The 11,833-nt window shown below is 39.0% G+C and overlaps 1 protein-coding gene and 1 long non-coding RNA gene across 2 annotated transcripts in view; one reads left to right on the forward strand and one right to left on the reverse strand.

The window, feature by feature from the left end:
* LOC126508511 (uncharacterized) overlaps positions 1 to 11,833 on the forward strand; it is a 42,708-nt gene that overhangs the window by 30,271 nt on the left and 604 nt on the right. The gene's annotated exons all lie outside the window — the stretch shown is intronic.
* The window catches only part of Ankrd31 (ankyrin repeat domain 31), a 146,143-nt gene that overhangs the window by 15,632 nt on the left and 118,678 nt on the right, over positions 1 to 11,833 (reverse strand). Inside the window, exon 25 of the mRNA XM_050153809.1 lies at positions 4,536 to 4,676. Within this exon, the coding sequence (XP_050009766.1) occupies positions 4,536 to 4,676 (141 nt within the window). The remainder of the gene's footprint in view (positions 1 to 4,535; positions 4,677 to 11,833) is intronic.

Raw genomic sequence — 11,833 nt, forward strand, 5'->3', positions numbered from 1 at the left:
GCATGGCTAGTTTATACCCAGAAATAATTACACGGAAACTGTATTCTTTCAAACACTGCCTGGCCCGGCTAGGTCCAGTTTCTTATTGGCTAGCTCTTACATATTGTTCTAACCCATTTCTAATATTCTGTGTAGCCCACGAGCTGGCTTACCAGGGAGGATCTTAACCTGCGTCTGTCTGGAGTGGGAGCATCATGGCGACTCACTCACTAAGCTTCTTTCTCCCAGAATTCTCTTCTGTTTTCTCCACCCACCTAATTTTCTGTCCTATGAGGGCCGAGGCAGTTTCTTTATTACAAGACCCACCTCCATCTGCGTCTGTCTGGAGCGGGAGCATCATGGCGACTCTTCCTCTAACCTTCTTTCTCCCAGAATTCTCTTCTGTATACTCCGCCTACCTAATTTTCTATCCAATAAAATGGGCCAAGGCAGTTTCTTTATTAATAAGAAACTATTCCCACATCAGAACCTGTGTCTTCTGGAGAGCAGCCAGGGCTCTGAACTGCTGAGCCATCTCTCCAGTGCCCAACGCAGATTGTTTAAGGCTGTGAATCTTTTTTTAAAGTCTGAATTTTCAAAATCACTTTACTGTAATGAACTCAGAAATGATAGCACATAGCTGTATTACAGTACCACTCAAGCAAATACAGCCTCGCTCTAAACTATGCATCCCAGAGACCTCTGCACAGTCAGAATGGCCTTCTCAAGGAGCACAGTTCAGGGTTTTAGACTTCCACTATCAAAAGAAGAAAAAACTATGACCAAGTTAAGGCTGGAAAAACAACTAGCTTTGCATCTTCTATCGCAGCTCACGTGTCATGCCTGCATCCGTAATGTCACTGGAGTCCCCTTTCTTAGTCTCGTGCCATATGCATTTTTTCTTTCTGAATCTGAGTGAGCTCCAATAATAACAATAATATTATAATAATATGTATACTCTATCTACTCTGCTTCTACTTTCCTGACTCATTTTTCCTTACAGTTCAATAACAGTCCCTTTGTATGTGTACATTTTCATTACTGAGCCATTTGCTGGTTTCCATCTGTGTTGATTGCATTCCCTTGCTATCTTTAGCAGTGCAGCAGTGAACACGAATATGTGGCTGTCTCTATTGGTGGATGTGGAGTGCTCAGAGTATGTGTGCCCAGGAAACAGTGGGGTCACATGGTAGTTCTTTTTAATTTTCTGAGGAAACTCTAAATTGATTTCCACACTGGTCATATTAATTTGAACTCTCACCAGCAGAGAATAAGGGTTCCTCTTCTACATCCTCTCCACATTTGCTTTCAGATGTCCTGACAACAGCACTGATTAGAGTAGGAATCATTTCACAGTAGTTGATTTGCATTTCCTGATGACTAGGGATGGCGAACACTTAAAAAATAGTATTGGTCATTCGTGTTTCTTCTTTTGAATATGGATTGTTTATGTCGTTAGTCCATTTGTTAACTAGCAGTTAGAGGGTATTTCTTTTCATGTTTAATTTTTGCAGTTCTTTGTAAATTATGGACATCATCCCTCTGTCTGGAAGCACAGTTCACGAAGATTTTCTCCTATTCTGTGGGCTGTTTGTGTGCTTGCTGAGTTCCATTGGCTGCGCAGACCTTTTATTTCCAGCAGACCATCTCCTGGTACTCTGGCTACTTCCTGCGCTGCTGGTGCTCTATTCTCGCCGACCCCACTGTCTTGAAGAATATGCTTTATGTTTTCCTTCAATGTTTTAGACATTTCAGGCTTTAAATTAAGGTTTCTGATCTATTTCAAACTGACTTTTGTATAAGGTGAGAAACATGTATCTAATTTTATTCTTCTGCAGTTTGATATCCAGTTTCGTTAACACCATATAGTGTGGTCACTGACGCTCATGATCTGTGGCAAGTGCCCCTCCCCAATACCACTTCCTGGGCCCTGCAAAGGTTATCAGATCAGAAGCTATGGAACTGGGTCTGGCAGTTTTTATTTTTTGCTTGTTTTGGTTCTTTTGAGACAAGGTCTAGCTATATAGCTTTACTTGCCCTGAAACTTTCTGTGTAGACCAAAATGACCTCAAATTTATAGAGATCTCCTTGTCTCTGCCTCCCAAGTGCTTAAGACTAAGGGTATGAGGCACCACACCTAGCCACTTCTGGTTTTTAAAGTGATTAATGTATGGCTGTGGTAAAAACTGTTGCTCTGATCATAACTTAAAAAGAATGATGAACCAGGGACTAGGGTGATCTGTTCTCTTACCAGAGCTGCCTCTGCCCATTGGAACGAACACTCGTAGCTAGGAGAGGGCAGCAGCATCAAGAAACTTCAGTGCTGTCCAATGGGAGTAAGCGTCAGGACACCCCTGGCAAAGCAGTGGAGCAGTCTACCCTCTGTGTGGGAGGTAGAATCAGCTCTGTGCAGTGGCTCTGCCACACTGTGCACACAGAGCAAGTCTTAGTTTCCTGGTGTTTGTACTGGCCAGCTAATCATCCCTGGTTGTATACCATCACCATTCTCAGAACTAGTCAGCAGAAATACATACAATTACAAACACAGCAAAAAATCCCTGGCATCCAGAAGTGACTGTGACTTTAGGAGTTCTCCTAAAGCCCAAAGAAGCAAGTTTTATGGTAAACTTTTATAAAGACTTGTAAAACAACAAAAAACCCCAACCTCATAGAAGTCATGTTTCTTAGCCTTGAGCGTTTACTAAAAGTGCATGAGTGCCCTGTAGGAAGTGTTAAAGCTCTGCATTCTTTTCTTTTAACAATCTTTAAAGAGTAATACTCCAAGGCTGCTCATACCTGGATAGGTATCTCACATCAAGAACTGTCCTATTTTTAGGGCCCACATTTGCATTTGCTTCACTACCATACAGGTGCTAAACCACAGGTCTAGCTGACAAGAAATGATCAGAAGCAAGATGATACATTAAAGAGGCACTAGTACAGCAGAAGAGCCACATGTCATCATCAGTTACTCAAAGGCAGGAAACACAGTAGTAGTTCCAATGCAGGAAAAGAGAGGAGACAGTGAGTTCTCACTGGGTTCACTGTAACATGAGTATGCTGAAGTCAAATGACCTAAAGCAAGCAATCTGCCAGATTCACAACATGAGGAAAGAGTCTGTGTCAGCAGAGTATAATCTATCATAATTTTTAAAAATATTGCAATGAAAGGGACTATTATTAAATTCTTATTAATATCAAATTATTAAGATGTTGATTGCTAACATTTGTAATGAATTATGCATCCACGAAAAGGACTTGGCAAACAAACTAAGGATGAACTGAAAGGAGATATGTGATTCCCAAAGGACGGAGGAGTTAATCCTTTGGTGGAGAGGAGAGTGGAAGGCATGGCAGACAGACTACATAAGGTACATAAGGTACAAAATCCAAAATATGCTGATACAAGTGAAGGAGCTAAAGTACATTACTAAAACTACTCTGGTAACCATTTAGAAAAATGCAGAGTTGGGGGCAGAGCAGGAGCTAGGAGGGTGTAAGCAGAGCTAGGCTGGACAAAATGAGAAGCCATCCTCTGTTAATTTGTGCTTTGAGGCTTACTGAAAGGGCTAGTGGAATTTAAGTGTATCATCTATTTTTTTGAAATGACAACGGCAGTGTTTTAGTTAGGGTTTTTATTGCTGGGATGGCCAAAAAGCAATTTAGGGAGGAAAGGGTTTATTTGACTTACACTTCCATATCACTGTTCATCATCAAAGGAAGTCAGGACAGGAGCTCAAACAAGAGCTGATGCGGAGTCCCATGACTAGCTTGCTCCCCATGGCTTGCTCAGCCTGTTTTCTTATAGAACCCAGGACCAGCAGCCTAGGGATGGTACCACCTACCATTGGCTGGGCCCTCCTGCATTGATCACTAACTGAGAACTAGATCTCATGGAGGCATTTTCTTAATTGAGGTTCCTGCCTCTCAGATGAGTTTAGCTTATGTTGAGTTGATGTAAAGCTATCCAGCACAGATGGATTTGATGATGCATGCTTGTCTGGGTCAACTATGGTATAAGATGGTTCTTAAAGTAGTGAAATCTTAACTGAGTTTGTAATTCAGAAGACAGGACTGAATTAGTAGCCAGGCTACTAAGTCTTAGAGTTTAAGTGACAATGAGAAAAATAATCGTTGAGTGATTTGAGGATAGTGCCATGTTCAAAAGGGAAAGTGTAATGGAATGTCTGTAAGCCTCAGGGTTCTCGCTCATCCCTTTGTACTTAGGGAATTTATTTCATGATACTAGTAAGAACACAGCTACTCTATGATCCCTATTTTCTATATGGATCCAGAAGCTTCTTGGGAGGAAAAAAAGAGGTGCACGGGTGTGATGACGTTTCTGAGAGTAGATAAAAACAAGGAAGGGGTGCAGTCAGCTGTGCTACATGCCCGGGGCACTGTGGCAAGCACTTTGTGGGAAGAAGTAGCAACATCACAGGAGACACACGCAGGGCACAAACCAAATCAGCGGTCGTTCACATTTCTTGTAGAGATGTTTGAAAGTAAAAAATAAATATTTCCTATTTCATTATGAAGTTAAATTTAAGAATTACCTTACTCCAAGCATAATTCCAGGTCACATAATTGCCACCTCCCAGAAGATCCTTGAGCCAGCTAACTGGGTTCTGATAAATCTGACCGTTTTCTACCTTAAGTTTACCACTCAGTAAAATACTGGCTTTGTGAGTAGTCTCCTGAAGAAAAACAAAAATAAAGATAAACAATTGCTGAAATATGTAAACTTTTGTTTCTGGCCATGATGAAATATGAGAGATCAGATTTACACCTGACTCCCCCACCCCCCAAAACCCAACAAAACATACAAAACAATGGCTTGTAAAATGCCAAGTACCAGGCAAAATAACATCCACTGAACACTGAGAAGAACTTAATGTGGGGCCTCCACTGCCTCAGCCTCCTGTCCCGGAGTCCAGATCCCAGGCCTGGCAAGGAAGGGGAATCCAGGCAGGAGTCTAGATTCCCAGGGTCACAGCAGGACGAAGTGCTGCAGAGTCAGACGAAGAGCAATCGTTAGCTCTTCATCGGGTCCTCCTGAAGGGTCCAGCTAAGCAGTGACTGACGTCTATATGAGAGGAAATTATCACACTGGCAAAGAATGGAAGAAGCATGTGGAAGGACTGGAGGGCGACACTGGCACTCTCACAGGACAGGGACCAGTGCTTACTCCACCGTAAAACTAGAAACCCCAAGACTAATGGTGTCATCAAAGAAACTTCGTCAAAAAGTCTTGATTCAGTAGGAAAATATAATTAGCTCTAAATTTGACACTGCTCAAACAAAACTTAAAAAACAACCTCAAAATGCCAAAGACTCTCTAAGCAACTTACTTATATTATGGAACAAATGTATCAAATAATTTAAAGCATGTAAAGATATCCAGCATTCATGAGGCAAGTTTCAGTATAGGATCCAATAAAAATTAACAGGTGCAAATCCAACAATATTAATAAATTCTTGTTTACTATCTTGTTTAAATAGCTCATCAAAAGGCAGGTGTTGTCAGACTAGACTAAATAAATAAGACCCAACTATATAATGTATACAAGAGTCAGACTTTATATTAAAAGAAATAAGTAAATTGACAATTAAAAGATGACTAAGCATATCATACAAACAAAAAGCACAAGAAAAATGGACTGGTTATACTAATAGCAGAAACACTTTAAACCAAAAGTTACTAGAAATAGACAAATAGCAGAAATACTTTGAACCAAAAGTTACTAGAAATAGACATTATACAATACTAAAAAGGGTTACTGCATCAGGCAGATACAACAATTATAGGCATGCGTATGTGGAAATCCAGAACTCCAAAACACAGGAAAAAAAAACTTAAGGGAAAAAACAGACAAACCAACATGAAATGTTGGAGACTTCAATGTCTTACTTTCAACAAGGAGGTATAATGATCACATAGGCAAAACAGCAATGCGAGAAGACAAGACTCAACCACTATAAAACTGAACACTAAGCAAGAATATACAGAAATCTCTATGTAAGTGGATTATAGATATACATCTATACTCCCAGCACCCGGGAGGCCGAGAAAGGAGGATTGTGAGTTTAAGGCCAGCCTGGGCTGAAAGCAAAATAACAAAATTATGTATTAAAAACACCAAAGGCTGGTGATGTAGCTCAGTGGAATATTATTTTTCTTGCATATACGAGGTTCTCAGCACTGCAAAAGAAAATTAGCAAAAAAGAAAGGCAAACCAGTTAACAATAAAATAGTAATTCCTTGTACTGCCTGTGGAATATTATTTAGGAGAGGACACTTGCTAGGTAAGCCATAAAATTAGCCTTACAAAGTTTCAAAAGGAGTGAGACAGTGTAAGGTATGTTCTCTAACCACAATAAAATATGAGTAGGAATTATTAACAGAAAATAATAGGAAGCTCACCATTACATAAAAATATTAAACATACTCCTAAGTAACCAGTGACTCAAAGATGAAACCAAGTTACAAATTAGAAAATACTTGGGATAATGCCCAATGGATACACAAAGATCCCAGCATCCACATAAAGCCAGTTGTATCTTTAACACAGCATGGTGTGGGGGCAGATGGATCCTAAGGGCTCTCTGGCCAGGCAGCCTAGAAGAGACAGTAAACTCCAGGTCCAGGGACAGACCAGTCTTTTACAAAAGATGATGGCAATGGAGGAAACACCTGACACTGACTCCTGACACCTATAGTTGCACACACACAAAGTGCAAATACATACACACATCACACACACACATAACTCTAAAATGGATGAAAATATATAATATTTTGAATTGTAGAGATGCAGCAAAAGCAGTAGGCAACAGGGTATTCTTTTTTGGTGCAGGGTGGAGTTGGACACAGGGGGTTGGACACAGTTTCAGCATGTAGTTCAAGTTAGCTTAGACTACACCATCCTCCTGCTTCAGTCTACCGTGATTCTACTGGAATCACAAACATGTGCTACCTCACCTAGCTTTAGAATAATGTTTGCAACTGTAAAAACAATAATAATACTAAAAAAGAAAATCTCAATCTGATGGTTTAACCTTTAAGGTACTTGAAAAAAAACAAAGCAGAAGGAAATAAGTAACTAAAAAAGTAACAAAGAGTAAAAACAAAGCAGACAATAAAAAAGCAGTTGAGAAAAAGCAATAGAAAGGTTTTTAAAAAACATGTACAAAATTGACAAACCTTTAAGCTAGATGACTAAGAAAATCAAGTGAGACAACTCAAATAACGTCAGTCAAAAGAGAAGGAGATACTAATGTTGATATTACAGAAATAAGTTGTAAGGGAATACTATTAATAATTATATATTGATAAATTAGATTAGCAAATTCCTTGAAATAAATGAACTGTCAAAACTGACTCAAGAAGAAACAGACATTCTAAAAATACCTGAAGCAAACAAATTAGTAACAAGCATTACAAAGAAAAGCCTGGGTACAAATGGCTTCACTGCTCAATACTGTGAAAAAGCTAAATAAGACTTCACAAATTTTTCCAAAAGTCAGGAGAGAGGAGTGTTTGTGAGCTCATTCTGTTAGGCTAGTGTACTCCTGACACCAAAACCATAGCAGTTCAGTACTCTGGTGCATGCGGATAGAGAAAATCTTTAACATATGCTGCAAATGAAATTCAACATCATGGAAGAATCCTACACCAAAACCAAGTGGAATTTATCTCTGGGATGCAAGGGTTAACACCCAAAAGTCAACTAATGCTGTCTACCATATTGTGTGAACACCCAAAAGTCAACTAATGCTGTCTACCATATGGTGTGTCTAGATGAGAAGCTGTGTGTGTAGAGACTAACTGATTAGATGGCAGTGATGTGGACAAGCTGGAATGTTGACGGTCCAAAGGGCTAATTGCCATCATCTTGGGTTAGCTTTAGGCCCTGGATAGCCATTCATTGTCCACCTCTACGTCAGAACCAAGACCCTGTGACTAATGGATAAAAACCTCTAAAAATCTATTGACTTAGCAGATCACTGGCCTCCACCAACCAAAACCTCAGATGGCATCTTGGGCCTATAGAAAGCTCCCCCATCCTGCTGTGCCTGCCTTTCTGACACACCCAGCCATGTATTTTTAAACTTGACTTTGTGGCTTTCTTGGTCTGCAAAACTAACAAACTTCACAAAGCTGCTTCCACGTTGGGACATGGAATTTGAGTTAACCTAAATCTGTGTTTCTGGGCCATGGGCATTTAAAATGACTCCAGAATAAACTGTCTAGTCCCTTAGATGAAAGCTGTGGATTCTGTTTGTTTTCCTGCATTGTAATATCAACAGAACAAAAATAACCCACGGAATCCTCCCAATAAATTAATATAAAGCATCAACAAAAATCCCACATCCTTCCTGATAAAAATACCCAATGAACTATGAGTAAAAGAGAACTTTTTCAGGCTGATAAAAAACATCTTTGAAAAATCTAGAGCTAACATATTCTTAATTGTGAAACCATCTTAGGAAACAGAAGACTGGTTGCTTTTATTCTACCCAATTTGGTCCCTGCAGTCAGGTAACAAAGAAAAAAAAAAAGGAAGGAAGTTCAATAAAATTTCCAAACACATTCACACATTCTATAACTAGTAAGCTTAGAAAAGTTGTAGGAAAATATTTCAATACCCAAAAGTCAATTTCTTGAAACTAGTAATAAGCAACTAGAAATTGAAATTTTAAAAAACAAATAACTGATGTTATTAAAATATGAAACATTAGCCAGAGGGTGGTGGAGCACACCTTTAATCCTTGCATGTGGAAGGTAGAGGTAGAAGGACCTCTATAAATTTGATACCAGCCTGGTCTACAGAGCGAGTTCCAGGATAGCCATGACAGTTACACAGAAAAACTGTCTCAAAAAAACCCAAAAAAGATATGAAATATTTACAGACAAATCTAATAAAAGATAAGAAAGACTTGAAAAGTGAGTTACCCCTACACTGCTGAGAAAAATCAAAGACCAAAGTAAATGGATGGACATCCTCCATTCATGGGCTCAACTGCCATTTCCTTCCCAACTAATCCACACAATTAATAAAATATCAATGAAAATAACAGCCTTTTTTGTAGTAGAAACTGAAAAACTCATTCTCAACTTCATATATGACTTAAAATAGCCAAACATGTTTGTAAAGGAACGTGATCAGAAGGCCAGCATTAACTCAATTTCAAGGTCTACTATGCAGCAACAATAATCAAGGCAGTTTAATACTGATGTGAATGTAGACAAATAAATAATGAAACAATAGGGAGTCCAGGAATAGAAACACATATGAGCAACAGATCTTTTCAGAGACTCATAGGCAACTCATTGAAACAAAGATGCCTCTTTCAATATATGCTGCTGGACCAACTAGTTATCCAAATTAGGAAATATGAGTGTGCCTGGGCATAGTGGGTCACATATGTAATTCCAGAACTTGGAGGGCTAAGGCAGGAGGGTCACTACATGCTAGCCTTGGCTACATAAAGAGTTCTAGGCCAACCTGGGATACAGAATCCTAAAAATAGATAAAATAGAAAAATTAATTTAGGATGGATCCTAGCCCCAAACTGTAAGAATTATGCGTAATCTTTACCCTGGTGGTAAATTATATCATTTGAGAAGTGAAATTTATGAAGTCATAAGGTCATAAGCACTCACTGTGAAGACACCTACGCACCACCGTCACATCACCATAACTTCAGCTACTCAATATATTAACTCACTGACTTTGCTTTAAGAAAAAAACTGCCAGAATTCTATGAAAAAACCTTTGTCACTTTGAGTCAGACAAATAATTTTTTTTTCACTTTCCTTTGGAACATAGATTTTTAAAGAAAATTTTAATTAAAATATAATTCCATCATTTCCTCCCTCCAACCCCTCCACCATCCTCTTGTCTTCCACATTTCCTCCCCTATTCCCTCTCAAGGTCATGGTTTCTTTTCTTACATGTGCATGTGATGGCTCATCTTCATTGTCAACTTGATGACGTCTGGAATCAACTAGAGCCCAAATACTGGGCATGCTGTGAGGGACTTTCTTAATTTGATTAAGGTTAAAATCTTACAAACTCATCCTAATCAAATTATTCTTTGATCAAACATAATTTGAGGTAGGAAGAGATACTCAAAATTTGGCCACAGCTTCTAGTGGTGGCCCACAAAAAAGGACAATGAAGAGGAAGCTTCACTTTTTGCCTGTTTGCCTTCACTCTGACTAGCAAATAAATTTGTCTCCTCCTCTGTTGCTGTGCCAAGTATTAAACCCAACTTTGCCAGGACTCCAATGTAGACTGAAAACCAGAAATTCTCCAGGAATCCTCCAGGATTCCAGTACCAGACTGGGAGTGCTGAGGCATTGAGTTTCATGGACAGAACAATTATTAAATTCTTGGTCTTTCTGTTATGAGGCAACAACCATTGTTGGACTATTTAGTGGCATCCTATAGCCAGTCTAGTAAATCTCTTCCATGTCTCTAGAGAACCCTTACATACGGCAAGCATAAATACATAAATAAAGCCTGATGAATCTGTTTAATGTTGCTTTTTATGTACATTATTTAAGTGCTGACCATCTGGGGTACCTATCCAAATCTTCAGATGTGAATATATAACCTGGAAACCAGAAAATTAAAAAAAAAAAAAGGATGACGGGGAGGGGTTTCTAGAGAGGGACTAGCAGAATACAAGCAATATGAAAGGGATATAGGGAAAAATGGGGAGGTGGCCTTTAGTTAGGAAGCAGGGAGGGAGGTCAATACAGAAGGAAAAGGAGTAGGGAGGGATAAATAACACACATGCTCACTTTGAATGAAATTTTTTTTGAGTTGTTTGTTGGTCAGGGAAGTTCAAGAGACTCTCAAAACAATGTTTCCTATGACTGTTGCCTTCAGTTGCCTCCCAGAGGTTGGCAGTAAGTCCCTATCACTGAAGACACTATGTACTTGAACTGGCCCTGACCTGAAAGCCTGCTCCCCGAGGACTAGCTTTCACAGTACCAGAAGGTGCTGTGCACGGCAGTGAAGCCTCTGAGTCACAGAAGTGACCAACTGCTAAGGATAACTAAAGAGATGGGGTAGGGTGGGAAAAAGGTTGGGGAGTGGAAGTTTGGTAGGGAGGAGGATCTGGGACTGTTATGTAAAATAAAAAAGATTGTTTAAAAAAAGAAGAAAAAAAATAAAGCAGGTATAAAAAGTTTCTGGAGCAGATGAATGGTTTATTGTTAATGGCAAAATTTCACAGATAATACACACGTCAAACTTGTCAAATAGTACACTTTGAGTATGTATAGTTCAACTTCTACAAATTATACCCCAATAAAGATGCTTAAAATGGCTACAACTATGAAAAACTCTACTGATGATTCATTAAGCTGACTACACTGTCAAAAATCTGAGGAACCAGAACTAATCTACTAAAAATGGATGTGATCTGGTCACTGTAAGGCAGGCATTGCTTAATGAACGGGCTGCAGGCAAACTGGAGCACTGAAGGAATGGGATCACAGAACTCTAATTGAGATTTTACCATTACACTCTTTTGTTCTTAACTTAGAAGCAAAGCTTCTGAAGTAGGAAAAGTCAGGGTCTAGAAATGAGAAGAGTGGGAAACAACCATTTAAGGTAAATTCCAGTTAGGCTGGGCTGATTTCTCGAATATTAGTCCACAAGCAAAGAAGCATATTCAATGACTTGGTAATCTTTGCCACTTCTAAATTCCTCTTTCAAAAAGTGAGAATATATGAAGTATTTTAATAGGCATATCTAACAGACCTTTTTCTCATAATTCACTTTTATGCATATATTATATATTTAACTAAGTTTCTTACTGAAACTTCAAATCTGTC

The sequence above is a fragment of the Alexandromys fortis genome, unplaced genomic scaffold (genome assembly GCF_014885135.2).
Source record: "Alexandromys fortis isolate MF-2015 unplaced genomic scaffold, M_Fortis_MF-2015_v1.1 scaffold_79, whole genome shotgun sequence".
Taxonomy (NCBI): Eukaryota; Metazoa; Chordata; class Mammalia; order Rodentia; family Cricetidae; genus Alexandromys; species Alexandromys fortis.